This window comes from Gopherus evgoodei, chromosome 17, assembly GCF_007399415.2.
Source record: "Gopherus evgoodei ecotype Sinaloan lineage chromosome 17, rGopEvg1_v1.p, whole genome shotgun sequence".
Lineage (NCBI taxonomy): Eukaryota > Metazoa > Chordata > Testudines > Testudinidae > Gopherus > Gopherus evgoodei.
The window spans coordinates 12,590,043-12,616,696 of NC_044338.1; the positions used below are offsets into that span (position 1 = coordinate 12,590,043).

Here is a 26,654-nt window from a genome sequence, read left to right on the forward strand (position 1 = left end):
ATCATGCTGGACATCAAAACAGCCATCTCCCCTCCTGCACGACACACATTTTTAAAGTCTAAACTGAAGTGTTTATTGAAGCATATGCACAGGACAGGGTTTGAAATTCCAGACTACTGTGCACTGTCAAAACAAATTCCCTTGTGTTGCACACAGCCTAAAGAGAGATGATTTATGAAACGTCCACAAGGAATTGGTTTGAGATAGAGAACGGAATAAACATTTTTTTTTATTCTGCAAAGCAATATGCACATCTTATAAACACAAAATTAATATAGGAGAGAAGTGTCATTACCAAATCAGCTATTAACCATCATGCAACAATACAAGTGAAATGTTTTTTTTAAAAAATACCATCTTAACCCTACATCACCTGCAGAGGAAGGCTGTAAACCACGGCTCAGACTTTCTATGTAATGCCAAAGAAAAATGCAACAGAAATGGCAGCTTTCTACCAACAAGAAAACACTTACAAATAGAATCAAAACTGATTCAAGTCATAGTTAAAAAGAAAAAGAAAACAAAAAGGAAAGATCAATATGATCCGAACAACCACTTTAATATTAAGTTTTTACCCTTCTGCTTGGCTGCATTTCATTTTTGTACGCTGGGCCTAGGTACAATCCAACACTCGTAAGTATGACAAAGTCTCAGCCTACTGGGTGACTATGGGCTGCAATACCTAGGTACAAAGGGGTAAGTTAAGAATGAAAAATATGCCCTTAATGCTAATCTCCTTGCATTTGTGGGTTGCAATCTGAGCTTAATGTTTGTTGCAGTGCAGTTGTTTGTGGGGTTTGACTATGTGTTTTTTAAGCTGGCCCCTCTAATTACCGAAAACATCTTCTATAAAAACCTGTTCCCCCAACACACACAATTGTGTTTGACTGTCTAGGTAGTTCTGTTTGGCGCTTTTGGGGTTTGACAGTTTGCTGAATTAGAACATGGATTTTGGATTTATTTAAAATATCTTTACATGATGATGTAAGTGTTTTCAGGGCATTTTTTGGTACTTACTGTACCAGCACCAACCTCCTTCCACAGTTATCAATTTTGAACTAACCCCTAGTCAGTTTCAAAGACAAGTACTAAATAAAAGGCAGGGAATGCATAAGTTAGGGGCAGAAGAAGAGATTTTCATTTTAAGCTTTCTCCATATTTGTATTCAGTAAATTTACTGCTTCGTTGGTGGAGTTTTACCAGTGAACAGTAGCTTCAACTGAAGATTAGAAGCCTTAGTTATTTCATTTCTGGATTTCAAACTAAATGGCTGTCTCTAAAGTTTAATCTTAAGGTATCTAAAGAAAACACATTTTAGTGAAGTAACCAATACACCGTGTAAAGCAATCACAATTATATGAGGAACTATTTTCTGAAGAAAAGTCTGGATTGTTTTGCTTCAAACATTCTAAAGAAACATATGAATCCTCAATACATTAAAGTCCTAAATCAATTTTATACAATACATAAAATGGTCTTCAGAACACAACAGTGTGCATTCAACAGTGTCTCAACACAGAGGATTTTATGCCAACGTATCAGCGATTACAATCTTTGAATTGGATTTATGGTTTCGTGTATCACATGGCAGTGTGAAACTTATGAAAGAAAAATGTACACACACGTTTATAATTGCACTACCTGACAGGAAGGCTGAAAGATGACATGAAGGGTCATTAAGGCAACCAGTGAGATTTTAAAAGCCGTGGTGGAAGTGTCTATAGGAAACTTCTGTCTTACAAGAATTAAAAACCTAACTGGAGGACAGGCTGGAAAGAGACTGAATAAGCCAGAAATGGGAAAAAACCCACAGAACAAAACCACTCAAAAAAAATCAAGTCTGCTCTGATTTTAAGAATGGACACAAAGACCAATACGAATTTCAAGGTTTCCCTCAATTTACTCACAACAGGACTAGCCCACTAGTTGTCAACTTCCCCTCAGTAGACAATAGTAGATAAAAATTGAACAAAGCTAATAAAAACATGTCATTTTCAGCTGCCCTTTAGAGTTGGGTGGAAGGTCCAAAATGAAGCACATAAGTTACTGTATCTTCCTTTTCCCTTAGTTATTTGCACTTCACCAGGCTACTTGGAGCCACAACTGACTACTAATAGAATGCATCTTTTTTTTTAAATCCACTTTTTAGACAGGTTACCAAAAGCTATTTTATTCCAAGGAAGTTCCTGGTTTAAAGCCTGGCGGGGGGGGGGGGGGGGGGGGAGAGGAATAGGAGGCAAAGTGGAAAGCTTTGCATACAACCCCAATGCTGATCAATGCTCTGCCATTCCAGCAGGTCACATGAAAAGTGAAACTTAGCACTTTGCAATAGAAAGGATTTTAAAACAAGACTTTGCCTTTTTTATTAAATTCTGGATAAAAGCACAAGTTTGTCCTAACTACAGCAGTATTAAAATGTGAATATGTATTTCTCTTTAAAAAAAATAATCTAGAAATGTTGATATCTTTTCTTGCAAGCAAGGAGAAAGTGGAAAAAAGTATTAAGCCATATACACACATTGAATTTATGTAGATGATCAGTGGCTTTGGAAATGCAATATTATATCAAAGATGCATACTGTTTCAAACACGCTGTATATATTATTGGGCAAAAACAAAGGGTTTGTATTGTTTGAGACATTTGGAAAGGCATCTTAACATGCCCAGATGCAGCTAGACAAAAATATCTTGCTCTGACTACGTGATCCTTATCACTAAACATATCTATTATCTACACAAACATTCAGCTATGTCCACAGGTAAAAGTTTTAAGATTCTCGCCGCACAACTATGCGGAACAAGTGCATCATCTGAATATACTTTTATAAATATGTACAAATCAATTACAGGCACTTGAAATGTCTTTGGTTGGAATAAACCAACATTGCAAGATAATGTATTCACAAAGTCTTAAGACCCAGTCTGGGTTCAGCAGGCAATGATTATGGTTCTCAGCCATTTTCAGTAAAAGGAGGAGATGGATTATGCTTCTGACAAAGCAACCTAAAAGTAAAACAAAAAAAAAATTCCAGAATTAATAGCTTGCGTATAACTGAAATCAATTCTATTTGCACATTACTTATCTCTATGCAGCTAGGATGTCTGTCATTCCAACCCTGAGTCCTCAGAATGGCAAAGACCAAAATATATCTGAAGATATTTTGTAATTGGTATTTATAAAATATTCAAAGATATTCAACTCTTGGTAGGAAGTTTCCCTAATAATGAAGGATAGTACATTGTAGCTTTTTGTTACACAGTTAAATACATCCAGATTTAATCCATTAAGCGGGGGGGGGGGGGGGGGGGGGAGGAGAGAGAGAAAGTGCATATATATAATTAGTCTAACTGCCCTTAAACCAACATCAGCATTAATTTTCTTTAATGCTAATTACAACCACTAGAACTAGCTGTGATAGCAATATTTTAATAAATGTACTCTGTCTTCTTGTAATAAGAGAATTTAACACTATTTCAAGCTGTGTAAGCCAAACTTTATATAAGCCAAAGTGCAAATAATATACGGTATTGTAAATAGTTTACATGACGTTACATGTTAGTGGTATTAAAAACACAAAATCACTTCCTCGTTTACTGAACTATAACGAATACCCTACATTTACAGAATAAGAATCTATGATTGAAGGATCTATCAGCACTATATACATACATACTTGTTAAGTTCCTGAGCACCCGCAGGGCACAGAGGACTATTGTACGCCTTTCAAACAGGAGGCAAAACAGAAGCACAAAGCAGCTAAGTGATTTGTTCAAGGTCTTAGTGCCAGTGGCTGAGACAAAAGAGACTCCAGTAGTCATGATTTTCAATCCTCTGCTTTAGCCACAGATTACACTACCCTACTCTTAATCAAGGCATTTAATTTCTGAATGGAATTGTCTACCTTGTTTCTCCACTACATCCAGGGGCTGGATACAAAGACAACAAGTCACCTTTGCAGTGCCATTATTTACTGTCCTCCCGTGAGATACTAGGTTGGGAGAGACGTGAATCACCATTGTATACCAAAAATAATGTAAACTTTGTATATAAAGGGATCTTTTCTACTTTCCCCTCCCCTTCATCAATGCTATATGTATTATCTTAGATAAACTTACTTTTTCAGGGCAGAACTCTGTATTGCTTTGCCTCAGTTTGCTTGGTCTACCTTTAATAACTGCATAGCAGAACATTGTAATCACCATCACAAAAAGAAAATAACTGGTATGCATGAGATGCAAGTTTATTAGTGAGCGATCATCCTGCACAGAGAAATAAAACCGTTTACTGATGCTGTACATAGAGAAAGCATTTGACAGTCAAGCAATGTTCAGCAGATTAGCAAAGAAGCCACTTTCATAACCTTGTTTCTTCTTAATGTTAATGCAAAACTTCTAAAAGTTGAAGGGAGCTCTAAGTTTTGGCAGTAAAGGATAACTTACAGATTTTCCTAACAATATTTAATTTGCACTAGTGACTGCATTTTAATTCATTATGCTACTCTCGCACTTTATATATAAAGCAGTAGCAGCTTTAATCAGAGGATTTCAAATTACAAATCTTAATTACTGAAGCTATGAGGCACATTGAGATATATGGGGACCACCACACCCACCACTGAAATGCAGCCACCTCGGACATAGCTGCAGCAACTATTTAAGAAAGACAAGGTGGGTGACGTACTCTCTTTTATTGGACCAACTACTGGAGGTGAAAGACAAGCTTTCACGCTACACAGAGCTCTTCTGCAGATCTGGGAAAGGTACTCAGTATCTCTCAGCTAAATACAAGGTGAAAGATTGTTTAGCATAAAAAGTTAAGACATATTCTAAGAGACCATTCAAGGTGAGGTGACCTGTTAACACCCCTGCAATCATAGGACAAAAAGGGGTTAGTGGATTCCAGATTGTAATAAGCTATAAATCCAGTGTCTTTATTAAGACCATGATTTTCCAGTGTCTAGCTAAGATATGAATTTAAGCTCCCACGCTCATCTTTTGCAGGTGTTGTGCAGGTTTCTCAGACCTGAAGAAAAGCTCTGTGTAGCTTGAAAACTTCTCTCTCTCACCAACAGAAGTTGGCCTAACAAAAGATATCTCCTCACCCACCTTGTCGCTCTAATATCTTGGGACCAACACAGCTACAACAACATTGCAAGCAACTATTTAAGAAAGCAGTACCATGCAACTCTTTTAGATCAGCAAGAGAAGACTATCTTATTCAGTTCAAATCAACAGAAGGTATTCAGTCAATGGAACACAGTAAGAGCATTAGCACTTACATCAGGAACTATGACAGTTAGTTTGGGATTTAAAGCATGATAGACTTTTCCAATGGCTCCTTTGTAACACCAGAAAGGGTTATAATCTTGTGCATATTTTGTATTTGAGTCCCTGGCTGTAGTGAAGATCTTGTACCAGAGGGTAGCATTGCTGTACGTCTCAGGAACACAATGTGGTGGCTGACTGAGGATTTAAAAAAACAAAACAAAACAAGCAGATGAATTGCCATTTTCAGTGTCCTGTATGGCTGACTCTCAGAACATAGTAAGGGTCATTCTCTCTTTGAGCAGTGTAAGCAGTGTCTTGGTTTATTCAGGATCATCCATAGTGTAATGGCAAAATATAATACTAAAGTAAAAGGAAGTCTAGAACCTACAGCAACATTAAACTTGCATTGCAATCCATTCCAAAAAGTCAACCCCCGCGTCATTTAACGAGAGGAGTATGTACTAGGTTTCAAAAAACTTCTGATATTTTTAATACAGCTTTCAGGCGAATGCACCCCAAGCTCTAGAAGACAAGGGGGATAAAGAATAATAACTTGGTGTTCCTGATCCATAGGTGTGGAGAAAAGACAAGAGCAAAGTCTGTTACCATCAGGAACCCACTAGTGTGGCACTCACCCCACCCAACACCCCGCCTGCTTTGGATTTTACTGTTTTGAGGGTGTGATTTTGTTAACTGAAGGATTCTAGCCAAAGAACAGATACAGCGCAGGCAGTGGGAATGCAGCAAAGAATCCTGTGGCACCTTATAGACTAACAGACATTTTGGAGCATGAGCTTTCGTGAGTGAATACATGCACGCATCTGACGAAGTGGGTATCACCCACAAAAGCTCATGCTCCAAAATGTCTGTTAGTCTATAAGGTGCCACAGGATTCTTTGCTGCTTTTACAGATCCAGACTAACACGGCTACCCTCTGATACTTGGCAGTGGGAATGTTAGCTTCCCCACACTGACCTGGCAATGCCACCTCTATGCAAGAGAGGCATTCGCTGGCCAACGCCCACTCAGCCTTGTCCTCTTGACATGGTTGTGGAAGAAAGTGGGGGAGGAGAAGTCAATCATGATACCGTTTTTTTTTAAAAACGCTTCTATTGCTGAAGAGGCTGAGACCAAACTCGTTTGATATAGACCAGTTGCCAGAAAGAATTAACCTTTGGTCACCAATGATCTGAGCTTTGATCAAGCTACCAACTTAGAGATAATAAATACCGCGACACCCAGCTTTTATATAGCGCTTAAAGGATCTATATGCCATACCAATCCCCTGAACCAGCTGTTTCCCCACAGTATATCACTTTAAATGGAACAATAATATGGTTAAAGATATTACAGTTTAAAGAAAGTTTTCAGAACACATTTCTCTCTCTTACATCATCTGCTGTTTGCTTACGCTGCAGACGGCCAGCACCATTTCTGAGACGCTTTAAAGTAGACATGACTCAGGCTAAGCTGGCTCTGAACTGGAGAGAGAAACTGGCCATTTTCAGCAAGTTAGGGATGCAGAAGTCCGGAAAACCCTTGAATACTTTTGCACTTTTAAAACCAAAGTGATAATATTTTGAAACGAAGGAAAAATTGATATTAGGACATCAAGTATAACATGAAACTTTGCAGGTGAACACAACTAGGAACACAGGAACTGCCATACCAGATCAGACCGGTAATCTACTCAGTCCTGTATCCTCCCTCTGACAGCGGCTAGAACCAGACAGTTCACAGAATGGAGTAAGAACCCTACAGTAGACATATATGGAATAATCTGACCCCATGTAGGTCTCAGTCTGGTCCCTAATAGTTAGAAACTGGTTTAATCTTGAAGCACAAGGTGTAAATATCCCTTTCAAAATGAGAGTCACGTTTAAACAGTTGTAACTTAGATGCACAGGGCTTTATCAGGATAATTTCAAGACTATAAATTCTATAATTCCTGTCCACATTCCCTGGATTGTGGCTAGAACTCCATCAGTGCACAATAAAATGTGGAGAAAGAGCAAGTAAGTGCACGTGAGATGTAGCTAAACAACATCCAGGGAAACTCTACTATGTTAGTAAAGACAGCAAATGTCTTTTAAAAACAAACTGGACTTTATACCACTAAAAAAAGAGAACGTATCACTTACTTCCAAAGTCAACGTTACAGCATCATGGGGAGCATAAGAAAAGCATCCAAAGCATTAAGAGAGTAGTGGGTACATTTGAGGTAACCAGCCTAAGAACAATTAAATAGAAAGGCACTTACATTGTGACAGGAAACACACTGCTGGCTGCTGTGACAGTCATACAGGTTGTGAATACCACCTGCTCACAGTGACCATGGAGAACACAGTCATCTGAATTCCAAGCAGCAGGCAGGGTGAACGTAATATTTATCTCCTCATGGGATTCTCTGCCTTTTAGAAAGAAAGAAATTGTTGGTATGCTGAGCAGTAACAGCAACAAGTAGTAGGAAAAGGTGTGTGGTCGACTGCATTTTTGTGGGGACACAGCTTTGTGCTATCATTGTAGGAAGCAAAAAAATACCAGGAAAATTACAGACTCCTGTCCTTGCCCCACCCCCCACTTATTAGCACGGATGACATTTTGGACCTGGTCCCATGACCACTGGGCCTTTACAAGCTTTTGAACTTAGAAAACCTCTCTATACCTGTGCATCATCTGGGCCATTGTCTGCAACAATTTTATCAGTAATTACATCTTAGAATTTTAGCCCTTCCCCTCCTAAAACCTTAGTTCATCATCTGCTTTTTCTGCCGTTTAATTTTTACTATAGAGAAATCCATGCAGATATAACTGTTGAAAAGTGCCTTAATATGCACAACCTCATCAACAGATAAAACTATAAGAGACAAGACTAAACCACTGGGTTCTCGAAATGATAAACTTAGGGTTCCCAGGGATAAACCGGATTTGATATTAGGTAGTTTGACCAACAGAAAATTCCTGAACGATATAATGTAAGACTAGAGAAATTTGTGTAAGCGGCAGTTTTCACTTGTGGCATATGTTTGCTACAGAATATTTCAGGTGCAAGCCACACTGATGTTATAGCACAGCACTGTAAAATTAAACATGCTGAACTTTAACTCTAAATAGTTACTGTACATCACTTCTGCTAAGTCTCCACAACCCACTGACCTGTCCCTCTAGCCAGGCAAGGCAACAGAATAGGTTAGGACTCTATCAGCATCTTAGCATCACTAGAAAGTTTTACAACTGTTGCTTCTTTTCAGCAGCTTTATTCTGAAAGCGTTTGTATTTTAGATTTTAAATCAACAAGAGATTTTCAGTTAATGTACAGCTCGATGATTAATGCAGAGGGATTCACCACCACCAAAACTGACTGACTGATCAGCAGCCCTCAAGTGTACCCTGCATAAGCATGCAGCAGCTTTTCAAGATCAGAAATTCGTTTTGAAAATACTTTGAGATGAATGTGACTGGGCTGATGGCTCTTTTTTAGACTCCAAAGTAGCGTACATGTATGACTGTACATACATGTTCCCTATTACCCAAATAAGGGAAAAATGACTCTTTGCCGAAAAGAAATCTCACAGGCTCATTATTGTGAAGTCCTGACAATTTGAGCAATGCACATAGTGCCTAAGCAAATGATTTACCTGTTTAGTGACTACCTAGATTTTTCTATTCCTTTTTCAGACATTTGTAATATTAAGAGTGTAATTATTATTCACTCTCGGAACAATCACATTTTGCATACCTGAGAGTCCAATCTGATGCCCCAAAATTGTGGAACTTAGATGTGTGACATTACGGGAATACCCGCCAAATGGTTTGAGTGGGTCCAGTGTCAGAGTGATGGTCACAGAGATGTTTACTGGACCAGAGTCCTCAAGAGTCTGTGGCGATTGTGTAGAAGATCTGGCTTGTCCGCTAGTCACAGTACTTTCTGGAGTTGTGGTATCATTGATGAGATGTTTTAAGGTTTCATTCTCTAATGTACAGAAGTCCAAATCATTAAACCTCAGAAGGAAAGTATTCCAATCCTTTAAAAAGTGAGACAAAAATCTAGATTAGATGACACATTAGATTAGCAAAATTATTCTGTGCTGTCACTTCTTCAAAGAGCAGTTCAGATTTTTAATATCTAGTTTTAAATATATATGATTCCATGTCACCAAGACAAAGTCAATCCTACCCTCCATTGAAGTAAGTGGCAACACTCTCAATAGGAGAAATATCTGGTGCTTGTGTTTGCTTGTTTTTATATATCAAATGCCAAACTGATTCCCACTTCATCCCCACTGATCAAATACTCATTTTCAAAGCTATAAAGAGCATGGTAGAATACAGAGCTACAAATGAAATTAATAATGTTGGTGTACTTACACTAACTTTGTCTAGTGAGGAGCCCTGGTCTCTCTCATACAGGTAACTCCCAATGAAGTTTAGCTCACATACTTTTATCAAAATGCACTTAAACTATGGAAGAGTTTTGCAAGGTAAGTTACAACAAAGATCAGTAGAATTTCCATGAATCAAGCCCTTTGTCAGAACAGAATAAGGTTGGGAGTTGGAGGGGGGAGTGTTACAAACACAATTTCCTAACGACAGAACATTCATGTCCCCCCTCCACCCCCACCCCGGTCAAATTAATTGTATCAAGATTATTCCTTACAAGATAAATGACCACTTCTAGGCTAGAGATTAAAATACAGTAATGCAAATGAAAACAATCAGGTCCTATGCACTAGCACAGGAGAAAACTGTTAAAACTAATGCTGTGTATGCCTGTTAAATAAGCATGTCCCATCACAAAAGCCAGGAAGTGTGTTAGTGCAGGATGTCAGTGTACATATCTTATTATACCATACCTCTGTCATTTCCGGTGACTTGATCTCCTTGATTTTAAAGAAATAACCCAGTGTCAGAAAAGCTATTGCCATCGCGCTTACACTGATCATAAAGACCACAAGAGGAGGGCGACTGCTGATGTAAACCTTCAGGTTCTCCAAAGGGTTTATGTTGAACATTATTCTGATTAGATCCACCTGAAAGTAGAGAGCATTAGAACAGAGTGATACATGAGAAGAACATGATTTTTTCCAAGAGATAATTTAAGTCAATCAATCAACAGAAAAATGTAGTTGCGGACTGAACAAGTCTAAAAACATTTCTCAAAAAGATGCCAGATTTTGTTCTCCCAACTGCTACAATTGCCAGAAAGAACGGAATTAAAAGAAATATGCCACAGCTTGTAACAGAATCGAACTTCCTATTATTGACAGCCAATGACAATCAGTAGTCCATATAGTTCTTTATTTTATTTCCTTTACTAGTCACCCAGCATAGCATACACAGCTGTATTTGGATTCCATAAGAACAGTACTTGAATTAATAAGGTTACAATGGAAATGTAGTTTCAATGAAGCCCACAGATAAGGTCTGCAAATTTCCAGTTGAATTATTGTACTTCTAAACTTAAGGCAAAAGCCTTTAATGGCCATTTTAAGACCAAGCCGGACCAAGTGTGAAATAGATGATGGAACTTTATAAGTGAGAATTATTCTATGTAGCTACAAAGTACTATTCCACTTTGAAAAGTGATTTGGTTAGAGAAAAGCCTCAAAGTTTTGCATTTGCAATCTGATCAGTCTATCAAGAAACCAATGTTTTTTCTAGCCATCGGCTTTGCAAACTGGGACCTGAGACTCAGGCTGGAACACTTCTGGCTGACACATCAACTAAAATCCTGTTATCAGAAACTCCATTTACTGAGTGAGCCAGAAGACTCACCTCTCCACTGGTTCTCCAGAAATGCAGACTGACTTCAGTCAGTAAATTAAGCAGATGGGACTGTGAACGCCCAGAGTTAGGGCAGGCCTACACTTAAACGCTGCATCAGCACAATTGCACCAATGCAGCTGCACTGCTGTAGCACTAAAGTGAAGACACTCCTCCGCTGACAGGACAGCTTCTCCCATCAGCACAGTTAATCCACCTCCCTAAGAAGTAGGAGCTATGTGGACAGGAGAAGCTCTCCTGTTGACATAGCACTGTCTACATGGGTGGTGGTCGTTTAGGTCGGTATAACTACGTCACTCAGGGGTGTGGATTTTTCAGACCTCTGTGCAATGTAGTTACATTGAGATAGGTCAGACTCCAGAGAAAGTAATAAAAATACAACAATGACAATACATAAAAAAAAAGATTTCAGGGTCTGTTCAAAAGCGTATGGCGGTCTGGGTTTGGCCCGCGGCCGTGGTCTGCCTATTGACTACCCTTGGTCTACTGCATTTCCATTTAATCCTACTGAGTCTCCATTTCTTTTGAGTTTTCCAGTCTTTCCAGTATGCAAGTGAAGGGAACAAATCTGTTGGAATTTACTCATCCCCACCCACAAAGAAAACAATGCAGTCAAGTGTTAAAGTACAGCTTTGAGGCTCTACTTCAGAAACTGTGCAAGCAGAGAAGATCACAAGCAATCCTGTTTCCTTTATTTGCTTTACCTGTAGTCACGCTAAACTATCTTAATCCTCTGAGTACACAGAAGGAAAGGATTTTTGTCTAGAAACCTGTGCTGCCCATCCAAATTTTGAGCAACTGAAAGATGCAAACCAAGCAGCTCAAGAGCATAGCACTTTAATGGTTAAGACTCAGCAATCAAGGATTAAAACAAGATTGATCTCTTGGGAATTTTCACTAAGTCAGGGATTCTGCCCCCGGCGGGTTTGTGTGCCCTGTCATCTCTTGTTAGAAGCACATGGTGCATACGATCCATACCGTAACTGCAGCTTTTCGCTTCGGTATTCCTAAAATGTTACTGGCGTACACTTTTCATCATCAGTTTCTTCTAGGAAGAAAAATCACTTTGCTTCAATGGAGACAGAAAAGTTCAGTGAGGAGACTATTGCATTCCTCCAAACATGGCACAGACTTAACATACAATCTCTCTTTTCCTTAGTACAACTTTTTAAAACAGGGGTCATTTCAGGGTGTAGGATCATATCCTGGGTGCACAATCTTGCTCCACTAACTGCTTTCTAGCCACTTCCCAAAGCCTAAGGTAACTAGCCCCATTGTGCCAGCAATGATCACTAGAGCACTACAAACATCTAATGGGAAAAATCCTGTGTGTGGGTGGGATGAGAGGGAAGGATATAGGGAAGAGCTAGAGAGCAGGAAGTGGGAGAAAAAAGGAAAGAAGAGGTAGAAAGAAGAGACAGCGTATCCTATCAGAGCCCATACTTCTCAAAGACAGGCAGCAGTACTGCTAGAAAAGCTAATTAAGGTGTCAAGAAAAGGCAGGTGCAACAGAGAATGGGTGAATTGCCTCAGGAAAGAAAATTAATTGGGTATGACCCAACTCTAAAGTTCTGTCTCCTATCTTGTCACTGGCAGGACAGGATTCCATTTCAGCAAATTTCTGAAATATATATATTTTTTAAAACTAGGGTTCATCACAAATTTTCAGTCTAGAAAAACTGGAGACATGCTGAGATGGAAACAGACCAAAACACAAACCGAGGGTATGTCTACATCTACAATTTTGCAGCGCTGGTTGTTACAGCTGTATTAGTACAGCTGTATAGGGCCAGCGCTGCAGAGTGGTCACACTTACAGCAACCAGCGCTGCAAGTGGTGTTAGATGTGGCCATACTGCAGTGCTGTTGGGCGGCTTCAAGGGGGGTTCGGGGAACGCGAGAGCAAACCGTGGGGAAGCAGGTCTCCTTCCCCGCGGTTTGCTCCAGTGTTCCCCGAACACCCCCCCACCCAAGCAGGTCTCCTTCCCCGCAGTTTGTTCTTGCGTTCCCCGAACCCCCGTGCAAGCAGGTCTCCTTCCCCGCGGTTTGTTCTTGCGTTCCCTGAACCCCCGTGCAAGCAGGTCTCCTTCCCAGCGGTTTGCTCCGGTGTTCCCCGAACCCCCGTGCAAGCAGGTCTCCTTCCCTGCGGTTTGCTCCGGTGTTCCCCGAACCCCCCTGCAAGCAGGTCTCCTTCCCAGCGGTTTGCTCCGGTGTTTTTTGAACCCTCGTGCAAGCAGATCTCCTTCCCCGCGGTGTGCTGTCGCGTTCCCCGAACCCCCCTGCAAACCGCAGGGAAGGAGATCTGCTTGCATGGGGGTTAGAGGAACACGAGAGCAAACCGCGGGGAAGGAGACCTGCTTCCCCGCGGTTTGCTCTCACGTTCCCTGAACCCCCCTGCAAACCGCGGGGAAGGAGACCTGCTTGATTACCAGAGAGGCTTCCTCTGGTATGCTGGGATACCTGTTTATTCTACGGAGGTCAAGAAAAACGCTGGTGAGTGTTTACACCTGATGACCAGCGCCGGATCACCAGCGCTGGATCCTCTACACCCGAGTTTCAACAGGTGTATGGCCAGCGCTGCAAACAGGGAGTTGCAGCGCTGGTGATGCCCTGCAGATGTGTACACCTCCTAAGTTGCAGCGCTATAACTCCCTCACCAGCGCTGCAACTTTGTGGTGTAGACAAGGCCCAAGAGCAGAGTTGTATTCAATGTTCCCTTCTGAATTTCCTCTTAAAATAAACCCCAGCAAGAGGCAAGGTTTATTACAGCATTTAATCAAAGCTGTATGTCACCCAGGAGCAAATATAGTATTGCGGCTTATTGTAAATTTAAGGGATTGTCAGCAATTTCGTTAGAATTTTGGTTTCCCCAGGGGTTTCACTCAGCCACCATAATGGATGTGCTAAAACTCACTAAGAAAGTCATCCCAATTTTTTTTTGTTATTAAAAGAGCACCAGCTTTTTTGAAGACTTGTTGCCAAACATCCTCCTGTAACTTTGAAAACAGTCAAGAAGTGTTACAGGATGCTATTTCCAAAGGATAACAGGCCCTTTGAGTATGTACAACAAAACCTGTGAGTGGTTAATATTAGAGGTGAGAGGAAAAAACAGCAATTGCACATGCTCAGTGTATCAAGACTCCTTCATATACAAACCTGTATTAACTTAGGAATGATTCCATACTGCTGCTTGAAACTATGGCACACAGCATGTAAGCACAACTAATTTTTTTTCCAGAGTGTCTAAATATTTATGCCACAAACTCTAGTATACTATGGTTCATATGCATTTCCATCACCATGAGACATTTTGTGAGCAGGTGTTACCTACTGATTCAGGCAGGGACTGGGCATCAGAACTCTTGAGTCATATTTACATCCTTTAGAAACAGCACATCAGAACCTCTGTTTTGCTACCAATTCCAGTTCTGTTCTGCATCTGCCACTGGCTTGCTGTGTGACCCTGGAAGACAGTCTCTAACTTCACTATATGCCCTTTACAAATGATTAAACTGAGGAACAGAACTACCTCACGGCACTGATGAGGCTTAACTCAAAGCACTTTGTGAGCCTCACAGGAACTGTGCTAGAGATGTGCAAAGTGATAGCATCAGGTTTCTTTTTACTTTTTTTTTTCAATTAATAAAGTTTAAAGAGAGGCTCCAATGGCAGGTGAATGCACAGTCCTTAACTTCTCTCCATTGTGCTTAAACCTTGCAGGACTAATGATACCTACACATAGGAGATGCATACTGTTTTGCAATCTACGGGCTTGGCTACACTTGTAAATTACAGCACAATAAAGGAGCCCCAGGTGCCCTAGCTCACTCCCCGTCCACATTGGCAAGGCACACAGAGTGCTCTGACTCTGCAGCTACAGCGCTGCTGGTACTCCACCTCGGTAAGGGGAATAACGTTTGCTGTGCCCCCGCTGGAGCGCCACAGCACCAGTGTGGACGAGGTGTTGCATTACTGCGCTCTGATCAGACTCCGGAAACGTCCCATAATCCCCTTAAGTCAAGTGGCCACTCTTGTCATTGTTTTGAACTCGCTGTAGGAATGCAGTTATGCCGTTTGAAAGCTCCGTTTCTGACAGCCAGCTGCTTATCTGCTCCGAGATAGATAAGTTGGCTTCAAGAGAGATTAATGTGGAATGGTGTGTGTGTGTGTGTGTGTGTGTGTGTGTGTGTGTGTGTGTGTGTGTGTGTGTAGGGGGTCTGTTGATGTCTGAATTTACAAGACAGCAGGCTGACATGTTCTCAGCCCCTCAAAACCCCACGCTCTCTCCCCCTACATACACACAACACACTCCCTGTCACACTCCACACACCCCATTTGAAAAGCACATTGCAGTCACTTGCATGCTGGGATAGCTGCCCATAATGCACTGCTCCCAATGCCGCTGCAAGTACCACAAATGTGGCCACATCAATGCGCTGTCAGCTGTCAGTCCAGAACTTTGGCCCTGACTCCAAATCACTTTGCTTTTGTCAATATCTACATACATTCAAGACAAAAAACTATGTTAGAATTGAGTTAAGTTACTAACATGCACTCTCAACCTTAAGGACCAAAAGAGGGGGGAAAAAAAAAAAGTTGTTGCAGGCAGGTATTATACACCCAGGAAATATAGGGTTAAATTGATAATTAAAAAAAATCCAAACATGTTAAATCCTAGAAATGCACAGTTAACGCTCAGATCTCAGAATCCCAAGCAAATACAGTATTAGTGACTAGCCTGGAAGGTTTGCGAAAGACAATGAAACAGACACTTTCTTCCTGACCTAGCAATGCCTTTGCCAGCACTGGTACAGGATAGAATACAGCTATCTTCAATGAGCAAAATTTAATTCCTGCTGATTACCATATGAGAATGGATAAGGAAGCGTACCTTGCAACTAGCTCAATGAGTTAAATCAAGAGCAGTTTATAAATAAGGAGAATCTTTAAATCTGAGGCAGGACTAAGATTACCTAGACCATCCTTGACAGATATTTGTCAAACCTGTTCTTAGAAACCTCCAAGGATGGGGATTTCAAAACCTCCCTCAGTAACCTATTCCAGTAGGTAACTATCCTTTACAGCAGTGTTTCCCAAACTTGGGATGCCACTTGTGTAGGGAAAGCCCCTGGAGGGCCAGGCCAGTTTGTTTACCTGCCCTGTACGCAGGTCTGGAGGATCTTCGCCGCTGTTTTATCTGGCATGTTCAGGAAGTGGGGGCTGCTGGTAAGTGAAAAATGCCAGCTAACTATGAGGGAGGGAGTTTGGCTGCAGGAGGCTATGTGAGGCTGGGGGTTGGGTTGCAGGCTCTGGCAGGGAGTTTGGTGTGTGAGGAGATTTAGGACAGTGGGTTGGAGCACGGAAGGGGATGCCGGATCCAGGGGGGGGGGGGGGCCGCTCACCTTGAGTGGCTCTCGGCAAGAGATGACCTGTCTCAACTGCTTCTATGTGGAGCTGTGGCAGCCAGCTCTGCATGATCCCTTTGCCTACCGTGCTGCCCCTGCAGCTCCCACTGGCCACAGTTCCCAGCCAATGGGAGCCGTGGAGGCAGCACTCAGGGTGGAGCAGGGGCAGCGCACAGAGCTGCCTGCCACACCTCCGCCTAGGAGCAGCCAGGACAGGTCGCCACTTATGGGGAGCCACCCAAGGTGAGTGGTCCCTGGATCCAGCATTCCCTCCCATGCCCCAACCCTCTGCCCCAAGCCCCCTCCTGCACCCAAACTCCCTCCCAGAGCCCATGCTCCAGACCCCCTGGCAGCCCCACGCCAACCACACTATAAACTGGAATTTAAATGAAGAACAGAAATGCTGGTTTAGAGAGCTTTCTATCTGGTGACGTGCCAGATAAAACAGCTTTTATTATAGTCAGAAAATTTCTCCTAATATCTAACCTAAATCTCCCTTCCTGCAGATTAAGCCCATTACTTCTTGCCCTACCTTCTGCAGATATGGAGAAAAACAGATCACCATCCTCTTTATAACAACCTTTAACATATCTAAAGACTTATCAGGTGTCCCATTCTCTCTCTCCCTCCCCTAGTCTTTTCTCAAGTCTAAACATATCAAGTTTTTTAAAACCATTGCTCAAAGGTCAGGTTTTCTAAACCTTTCATTATTCTTGTTGTGCTCCTGTGGACTCTCTCCAGTTTGTCCATATCTTTAAGATGTGGTGCCCAGAACTGAACACAGTACTCCAGCTGAGGCTTTACCAGTGCCACCTAAAACAGAAGTACCTCCCACGTCTCACATATGACAATCCTGTTAATACACCTCAGAATGGTATTTGTTTTTTTCATAACTGCACCACACTGTTGGTTCATATTCCATTTGTGAACCACTGTAACCCCACATCCTTTCCAGCAGTGCTACTGCCGTGTCAGTTATTTCCCATTTTCTATTTGATTTTTCCTTCCCAAATGTAGTACTTTGTGTCCTTGTCTTTATTAAATGTCATTGTGGCTTTCACATCAGTTCTTCAATTTGTCACAGTCATTTTGAATTCTAATCCCGTCCTCTGAAGTGCAAGCAATCCCTCCCAGCTTGGGATCATCCACAAATTTGATAAGCATACTCTCCGCTCTATTCTCCGAGACATTAATGAAAATATTGAATGGTACCAGACCGAGGACAGATCCTTGTGTGATCCCACTAGATAAGTCACCCATTTTGACAGTGAACCATTGATAACTACTCTTGAGTACAGTCTTTCAACCAGGTTTTCACTCATGTTATAATAATTTTATCTAGACCACACTTCCCTAGTTTGCTTATGAGTATGTCATGAGGGTGGACACATCAGTTTTGGCCTATCCACCTTCACAATGTCTCTAAGATTTCATCTCTCTTCTAAATCTGAAAATCCCACTATATTTAAAAGTATTTTGTCTCTTTTTCTTTTGCTATCAATGAAGATTTAAAAGATGTCCCATTACTAACAATACAATGGCAATTAGAAACCAGGTCAGAACAGGGTTAACCACTTGGAATTAAAGCATCCGTACCAAAAAAAACAACCAATTGTACTGTGATTCTCCTAACAAACCATCCATAAAGAACACAGACACAAAAGAAGAGAGTGTTGATCTCAAAACTGACCCTTCTCATTCAAGAATAGGAAACATTCGCAGGTACTTAAAAATATTCTCAAATATTAAGTCCAGTTCTCTTTTCTTCAAAGCAAAGCTCGACATGCCAATGCTTAAAATACTAAAGATAAAATCCCAAAGGCTCAACAACACACACCGCCTGTTGCAATTGCTAAGAATACTAGTGGCTTATACAATGCTACTCTGGACACTGATTAATATCAAGACAATATTTCATTTTAATAGTTATGAACCTAAAGGCACTGGAATGCTGAACAAAAATCTCCCAAAATTGCAACAGGTCAGACTCCAAAATGACACAAAAAGCAAAACTCAGAAAACACAATTTAAAGAAAAATACAGAAGTCCCCAAACTCACCCAGAACTCTTTTTTTTCTTTGTTACTGAATTAGTATTTCTACTTTTGAAATGATTTATTGCAGCTATGAAAGCAGGTTATAAATGATCAACATTCCCTCTTCCTATGGGAATTTCAGAACTACTTCTTGCTACACTAAGAAAATGTGAAATTGAGAGAAAAGTTTTTACCTATTAATTTGCGTAGTTCTCTTATTTTCTCTTTCACCACTGATTTTAATGGGAGGAAAACTAACAATTTAAGAGTTCGCAGATGTTTTTATTCATCCTGTTGTAATCACATCAACTCTCAGTTGGGTGAAATTAAATGGCTTAAAAATTTGTATCAGTAACAGACAGCAAGCTGCCTGGTAGCGGTGTCCCAAGATCCTTACTTCCAGGCTCTGAAGTTCACTGTAAATTTTCCAGTGCCCAGCCCTTTCTAATGTTCAAGCAACGCCTCCCACTCTTCTGTGTCCTGGATTTAAAAAAAAAAAAATACAAAAGGAAAGAAAGAAAAACACTAAATGACATCCGTCTTTTTCACAAAGCAAAGAACAAGATCAGGAATCGAGACTTGCTGAGCAAGACTACAGGTTTAAATAAATACCTAATAAACCACCAGCTAAGATCTTTACATCACAACAGCCAAGTATAAATGGACATTTTGTCTTATTAGCAGCTTAAAGTGCTTCTCAGCATTCAGAAGAGATGTTTTCCTATCTCCAGCTGCACAGTTAATCTCAGCCCTTTCTAGGCTCTTCCCATGTTTCCTTATTCTCATGAATCATTGAGTGTCTTTATGATATTAATGGAAACTAGTAGTACTTCTGCAAAACATGCATTTCCAAAATGCGATCCCACAGTTAGTAATTTATGGCTAGATTTCAGACTGGCCCATGTCAAGTCACACTTGGTAGCTGATCTGCACATGGTTTTGTTATAATCTGCCCATAGTCATTTTTATCATAATATCAGACCCACCAATGCAGATTTCGACGGAAGTCTGTGTGGAAGTGGGGGCAGGGTGTCCACACAAGCAGATTCAGTTGCAGAAACTGAGCCTATATTTGTAGAGTGAGACAAAAAGCAGGCTTATCATAGGGTATGGGGGGGGGAGGATCTTCAAAACTTGCAAAGAAACAAAGAGGTAGGTTTATGATCACTTACGTGCCTCTCTTACCTCTGCTATATTTAGGCATTCAGCATAGAAGTACACAAAGTGTTATTTTAAAACACAAAAACCACACTTCCAGGCTATGTTCATTCTAGGTCAAATCTGTGGCCAAAGCTGCTGTGCAGCATCTATTTCGAATGTATTTTTTCTACTCCTTTTTGATTAAGACAAAAAAAATAAAATAAAATAAAACCAGACTAGAAGGTTGGTTAAATCGAGGGTAAACTATAAAGAAAGCAGCAGAAACGTGTTTTCAAAAATAGTAAAAAAAAAAAAGTCGTAGTCAAATTGGAGGTGTAGGCATTACTACGTCACACTTCTTAAAGGTTAGTGTTCAAGAAAAAGCTTTCAAATAGATTAGGTGACTTCAGCTAATGACAAAACTATTTAGTGGTTGGAGGCAGTTTTCTGATACATTTACTCATCATTTTGATTATTAACAATATATTTGCCATGATCCTGAAGGCAAAAAGCATAGACATCATTTCTAATGACAGAAAAATGGCCTTCTGATTTACAGCAATTACAGCTGTAATAAAGATTTCTATACAACGCAAATTTAGTGCCACAGTATCACCCACTGAAATTAAGATTCTTTTTACAAGTGATCCAGATAATGGATTTATCAAGAAAGCGGATTATTAATGAACATAGGAGTGCCAGGGGGCTGGCAAGAAGAGAACAAAATGCTGCAGACTTAAAGAAAACAAGGGAGAAATTATTGATAGTATGCCACTAAAGCAGACACACACGCATGGCAATTCTAGATACATTACCTCGCTCCACAAACTACTGCATACAGTAGTCTGACATCTTATGCTTGATTTAATGCAATAATCTGAGCAGTGCAGTGATTAGGACATCAAACTGCACAAAGATTCCTAATGTATAGACTGAAGTTCAGGAAAAATTTGCAAAATCTGAGACAGGTGCAAGCAAGTTCTCACTACTAGAGTAACTTCAAAAATCAGTGCACCTAAGGATTTAGGAAAAGAGAGAAAAGTTATGAGACAAGGGAAATTAGAGTGCCTGAAGAAAGCTTCTTTAAGTGATCTGTTGACACCATGCTCTGAATTTGCTTAAGAGTGAATAAACATGGTTTAAGACACACACTGCTGTAAAATAAAAACAAAAACCTTCACTTGAAAAACCTGTGTTGTCATAGGTTTAAACCATGCTACTTTCTGCAATCTTGCTGATAAAAAAGGCAAAATGGTTTGCTAAGCAAGCTTGTGTACAGGACAGTAAGTTCCCTGCATTTGACTTCTGGTTTTGGCATTTTTAATGTTTTATGACATGAGCTAAAAGTTGCTGCTTAAATACAGTTAATCTTAAGGAGGAAAAGAGTTATGGCACAAGCAAAGTTCAGAACTGGACAATTTTATAGTGTTTTGAAGACAAATGTTTTACCAGATTATTCATTAGGCTGGAATGAGAAGCAAAGTAATACAGAATTGATTCATTTTTATAAGAGCTATGCAAATTTCACTAAGAATAATAAATGTAGTGGATCATATGCTTGGAACCATGGAAATCCCAAATGCTTTTAGTCTATGGGAAAGCTTTCCTAGGAACAATGAAAAAGTTCAAACAGTTCAGTAACCAGAAGTTAATCAGTTTAAGGAGGCTGAAATGGCAAATGTTTATTTCAATAAAGGATACACATCAAGGCATGTTGTCTAAAATTTACTAATCTAAATACCAGAATACTTAGAAGGCCTTTACTGTAGTTTTTAAATGAAAACTGTAATGAGACTGAGACACCCAGCCAAATACACAACTTGAATCAAAGGCAGAAAATGACTGGCAAGTTGAGGAAATGGCAGCTTTACTGGAAGTAGCATGGATCTACAATGAAGGCAGAAATTAGTGTGTGCAGAATTATAAGAAACAAACAAACTAGTGGACAGTAGTGAAGGAAACAAAGGACACCGTGAAGCAGAAGAACACAAAAAATGACTAAGGTGAAAAGTCAAAATAGAGAACATAATACCTTACAGATCATAGAATATCAGGGTTGGAAGGAACCTCAGGAGGTCATCTAGTCAACCCCCTGCTCAAAGCAGGACCAATCCCTAGATAGATTTTTGCCTCAGATCCCTAAGTGGCCCCCCTCAAGGACTGAACTCACAACTCTAGGGCTTAGCAGGCTAATGCTCAAACTACTGAGCTATCCCTCCCCCATTTCATAGCTATATCCTGTTTCACCAAAGGTCTCAAAGCTAACTACAACTTAACTTTGTTAAACCTCAACCCTAAACTAAGCAGATAACTACTGCCTCCATTTTACAGATGGGTAATCTGTGGCAAAGAATGATGTAGTCAGGGCAACAAATGAAGTTAGCACAAAACCCAGGAATTCTGACTCTCTGTCCCGTTTAATGCACTAGTCTGGCTGTTCCCCTAAACAGAACTTGCAGGACACACTTGCTTCTGCAAGGAGAGCTGGGGTGTGGAGCAGCAGAACTGTGCCATCAAGAAGTCCCAATAAGTGCTATTTTACCCAACAAACCCCTGAAACACTGTTTTATTTGCCCAGACATGTAAATATTTAATGAAAAAAAGACAACTCCTTTAAACAAGTAAATAAATAAAATAAAATAAAAAAAGGTAAGCTATTCATATTGAAAAGGGGTCCAAAACTGCCAGAACACTCAGCGAATCACTTACTATCATAGTACAGTAACCGTGCAGTGGCAAGGGTATTTTTCAGTATCCTGTCTGTTGCTGGATGCATCTGGCTAGCCAGATAACATAGATGTCTGGTTGTTGTTATCTTCAGATGCAGAAACAGCAGAGTCCTGTGGCACCTTAGAGACTAACAGACGTTTTGGAGCATGAGCTTTCGTGGGTGAATACATACATCTGACGAAGTGGGCATTCACCCACAAAAACTCATGCTCCAAAATGTCTGTTAGTCTATAAGGTGCCACAGGACTCTGCTGCTTTTACAGATCCAGACTAACACGGCTACCCCTCTGATACTTGACACAGATGCAGAAAGAGTTTCCATTTTACATAGTTGATTAAAAAACATTTAAAATGGAAAATGAGAATCACATTTCCCCAGCAACAGAACCAATCCTCCAAGTCTTACTGAAAGTCTTTAAGCAACAGAACTTGGCAGTGCCACCCTCTCTGAATGTGCCTGAAGAAACCATCTCTAGAATCAGAGATGGTCTCCAAGGCCATTGCAATCCTCAGTCTGTACACCTTGTCTGCCAACAAAAGGTGCCAACTGATATATGGCCACATGCCCACTAGAAACTGGATTGAAGCCATTTGTTCATTTCACTCAGGCCAGTGAAAAGCTGAGAGATGGTGGTGATATTAACTTGCTATATCAACCTAAGCCAAATTCAGCCTAGCAGTAAAAGGCTCAGTGTCCATTTCACAATCCCCAGAATTTAACCTTTTTTTTTTTTATAAACGCATTAAGGTTTAATTATGAAAGGCAGCCCTAAATTGTACACCTTCAATTCTGAACCTTAAGCCAACTAGCTTTTCAAAAGTTTGACAACAACCTGAAAAGCAACCCTACTTAGATTCATATCTGGACTTCGGACTTCTTTGCACAGGGAAATTTACTAGCACAATTATACAGCTATGGTGATACCAGTATAATTCCAGTGATATCATTATACCTGTAAATTTCTTTACGTAGGCAAACCTTTAGAAACAAATTAAAAGAGTTGTTTTGTAATTTAGTCCTTCCCTCTATATTCAGGAACATTTCCCAGGGTATTCATATCTATGATTATGAGACATGGCTCAAATCCAAATCTATGTATCTAGCAGCCCTGTTTCAGATACATTGTCTTTTGTACGAAATTTCTGGCATACGGCAACATCTGCACTTGTACGAATTAAAAGCGAAACAGTATAAATAATGTATGTGTAGTAAACAAAGTAAACTAATTAAGAAATCACTCAGAGTCTGAACCACTTTTTTGTCATTCAAGTTATTCTTTTTACTAATCTATTATAAACTTACAAGAGTAGTTCAAACCTAAAACATGGAAAGCAAGTTAAGATCAACCTAACATTTATTTTTGTGATATAAGGACAACCTCAAAATATCAGGTAAATCAAGTCCTGATCATGAATCTCATGTGTGTATGTTAAGCGGGACAAATACACTGACGTGGAGACTAACAGGCCCCGAGGAGGAGGAGAGGAGACCTAATCTGCTCATTTGGCCAGTGCTTGTGGATCAGCGGAGGATCCTTATTACCAAATATTCCCCAGTGACTCATCCTGTTCCGGCTCTGCCCCGGGCCAGGTGAACGCTGCCGTTAGACAACCACCTGCAGCGGTGGCGCTGGCACCAGACACCCACCCGGATACGGGCCACGCTCTCCCCGGAGGAACAGCTCCTGCCCCCACCACGCTGGGGTGAAAACAAACAAGCCCCGTCGGTGGACAGCTGCCGGGCCCGGCCCGGCCTAGCCACAAACGAGGCGTTTGTAAGATCACGCCGGCCCCGGGCAGCACCGAGCTGCGAACCCCCCACGCGCCCCCCTCTCGGGCGGGGCGGGGCGCGCAGTTCAGCGAACTTTAGGGCCGGGCGAGGCTCCTCACAGCCCGGCTGCGGGCGGGGGGGGGGGGGCGAGGAGCGACCCCCGGCCACCTCCCCGCCAGCGGGGAGCCCGGCGCCCAGGCTCGCAGCCGCCGCGGCCCGGCCCGGCCCAGGCCTCAGGCGCAGCTCGCCGCAAGGCCCGCGCCCGCCTGCGTGTCTCTTACCGGCGGCGCAGGGTGAAGAAGCCCCCGGGCGGGCCGGAGGCGGCGGCCGGGCTCACAGGCGGCGGGGCGGGCGGCTCTGCACCATTCTCCGGCCCTGCGGGGGGCTGTGGGCAGGCGGCTGCTCCCTCCCGTCCCGCTGCTTCCGGGGACGCAGCCGTCACGTCACCTCTCACCCCAGCCGGTCGCGGACGGAGGCCCAGGGGGGACAAGATTCCCTGACGGGCACCAGCAACGCCCAGCCCCCTCCCTGCTGCTTCCCCTCGCCCCGCCTGAGGCAGGCCGGCCTCCTTCCCCCCTCTCTGGGAGGGGCGGGGCTTCCAGGGCTATGGCAGCCCCAGCAGGGGGAGGGGCTCCCCCAGTGGCTGCTTGGGGGAGGAAGGGACTGAGCCAGGCTGGCCCCGGAAGCTCCCCCCGTGGCTGGGAGGAAGGGACTGAGCCAGGCTGGCCCCTGAAGCTCCCCCCCGTGGCTCGTATGGATGAGCGCAGGCAGGGAGGCCCATCAGGCTCCCCTGGGGAAGGAAGGGAAGAGAACCCTATAGTCAGAACTTACCCCCAGGCTTCCTCATGGAGGCAAATGGGGAGACTTGGTCAAAACTGACCCCCAAATGCCCTTTGGCAACTAGGGGTGCTGCAGGGGGATAGACTCCCTCTGCCTGGGCTGGCCCAAGCCACCTGGCGAGGCAGTAACAGAAGTTCACAAGGACCAGTCACTTCTCATGCAGGATCTGTGACCCTGAGAGCCCCTGCTAGGAATTCCCACCCTGCCCATTTTCGAGGAGGATACAGGCACTGTGTTTATACTGCAGACTATGCTACATATTTGATTTCTGGGTTTTAGGTTCTCCTGTCACAACTTCAGCCACATGAGCAATTTTCCAGAAACTTTCTTTTATATCTGCCAGTGTGGCAAGCAGCAACTTAACTTTCATAATTGTCCTCATGACCTTTTGGGATAAGAGGTATCCTGGAGCAGGCTAGGGGCTGAGAGAGCACAGCCAGTAGAGCCAGGCTTTTAAAATCTGGACATACTTTGCACCTGCCCGAGGCCAGTCCAGTCTTCTTGTCCACACTTACTTTTGAGTGCATTGAGCAGCTGGACATTCAAGTTCCCTTTTATTTATTATTCTAGATTTAAACAATTTTTCTCCTTTACAAAAGTTGTCTTTAGTTCCCTTTACTGCCTCATGTCAAGTTCTACATAACTAGTTTAGTGAAAATTTCTCTCCTTTTAATTTTAAAGTGTATGATTCTAAGAATCTTGAGTTAGGGCTAATTCTAGTTTACATACAGTGTTCTGCTATGACAACCCAGCTACTGGTAGCTAGACAACCGAAAAGGATCCTTTAATGCTAACATTAAAGGGATGTATAGAAGTTGATCTTATACAATTGCTTTTTTTATGCTGTATAAAGACCCAGCATCTTTAACATTTTTTTCCCCCCAAACATCAGATTTACCAGGCCTTTCAAGTATTGGCTACCCTGATTTTGCTGGAGGAGTGTGAAAGGATTCACAGGTGGATTTGTGCTCTTAGCACGTATTTTGCTAAAACTGACAAAACCTTTTCTTTCAGCTGTTTGTCAGACATTTGAGTTAAATAAAAACAAACAGAAGACAATGAATTTTAAACAATCTGTATAAAAATCCCTTCCCCTCTCAATCAGGTGTCATTTCCTTAGCATTTATGAGGTCATATGGACCAGTCCCCCATTCACATACAGAGTATTCCATGAAACAACTGGGGAGGAGGAGAGGGAAAAGAAGAAGATGAATTTATAATCTTAAAGAATAGGGGAAAAAAGTAAAAATTTCTGGTCATAATTGTGCAAAAAATTGACCTGAACAGCTTTATGCTTGTGTAATATTTAATATTCTTTTAAAGGTGAGCTATAGAGATAGGGTCATCCTATTTCCCAAAGGGAAAACTAGACACTGCAGAGGGCTGGCCCAAGCCCTCACCGGGCTGGGTCATTGCTCACCCAAGCCCTCTCACCATGCAGGGCTGGGGTTGTTGATCATCCGAGAACTGCTCCCACCACCACATAGAGCTGAGGTTGCCACTTGCCCCTCAGCATGTTCCTCCACCCTGCACCCCATTTTTTAGATAAATGCCCATTTTTGCCAAAAAAGTCAGGACAGCCGGGACAGGACTTAAAAAAGGGACTGGCCAAAACAGGACATGTAGTAACCCTACATAGAGGCCAATGTCTGGATTCACCATACAGCGTTACCTATGACCTG

The 26,654-nt window shown here is 41.8% G+C and overlaps 1 protein-coding gene across 5 annotated transcripts; it reads right to left on the bottom strand.

Annotated features, from left to right (window-relative positions):
- Positions 1-204: 204 nt before the first annotated feature.
- Positions 205-24,683, bottom strand: TMEM248 (transmembrane protein 248). Of its 5 annotated transcripts, XM_030536489.1 has the most exons (9): positions 24,414-24,681; positions 19,478-19,557; positions 18,889-18,971; positions 10,122-10,298; positions 9,008-9,293; positions 7,529-7,679; positions 5,280-5,463; positions 4,117-4,260; positions 205-3,003 (listed from the first exon to the last, which is right to left on the bottom strand). In XM_030536489.1, exons 4-9 carry the CDS (start codon positions 10,278-10,280, stop codon positions 2,983-2,985), a joined length of 945 nt encoding a protein of 314 aa, XP_030392349.1. In that variant the 5' UTR covers positions 10,281-10,298; positions 18,889-18,971; positions 19,478-19,557; positions 24,414-24,681; the 3' UTR covers positions 205-2,982. The 5 variants fall into 5 exon arrangements, with proteins under 5 accessions (XP_030392349.1, XP_030392347.1, XP_030392350.1 ...); XM_030536487.1 differs by lacking the exons at positions 18,889-18,971; positions 19,478-19,557; XM_030536490.1 differs by lacking the exons at positions 18,889-18,971; positions 19,478-19,557; positions 24,414-24,681 and adding an exon at positions 18,686-18,867.
- Between the last annotated feature and the right edge of the window lie 1,971 nt (positions 24,684-26,654).

Excerpts from the sequence above, each read along its gene's own strand:
- TMEM248 (XM_030536487.1), bottom strand. The coding sequence starts at position 10,280 with ATGTTCAACATAAACCCTTTGGAGAACCTGAAGGTTTACATCAGCAGT. Across the intron at positions 9,294-10,121 it reads AGTCACCGGAAATGACAGAG|GATTGGAATACTTTCCTTCT; the intron begins GTATGGTATAAT and ends CACTTTTTAAAG. Across the intron at positions 4,261-5,279 it reads TAACTGTCATAGTTCCTGAT|GATGATCGCTCACTAATAAA; the intron begins GTAAGTGCTAAT and ends TTCTCTGTGCAG.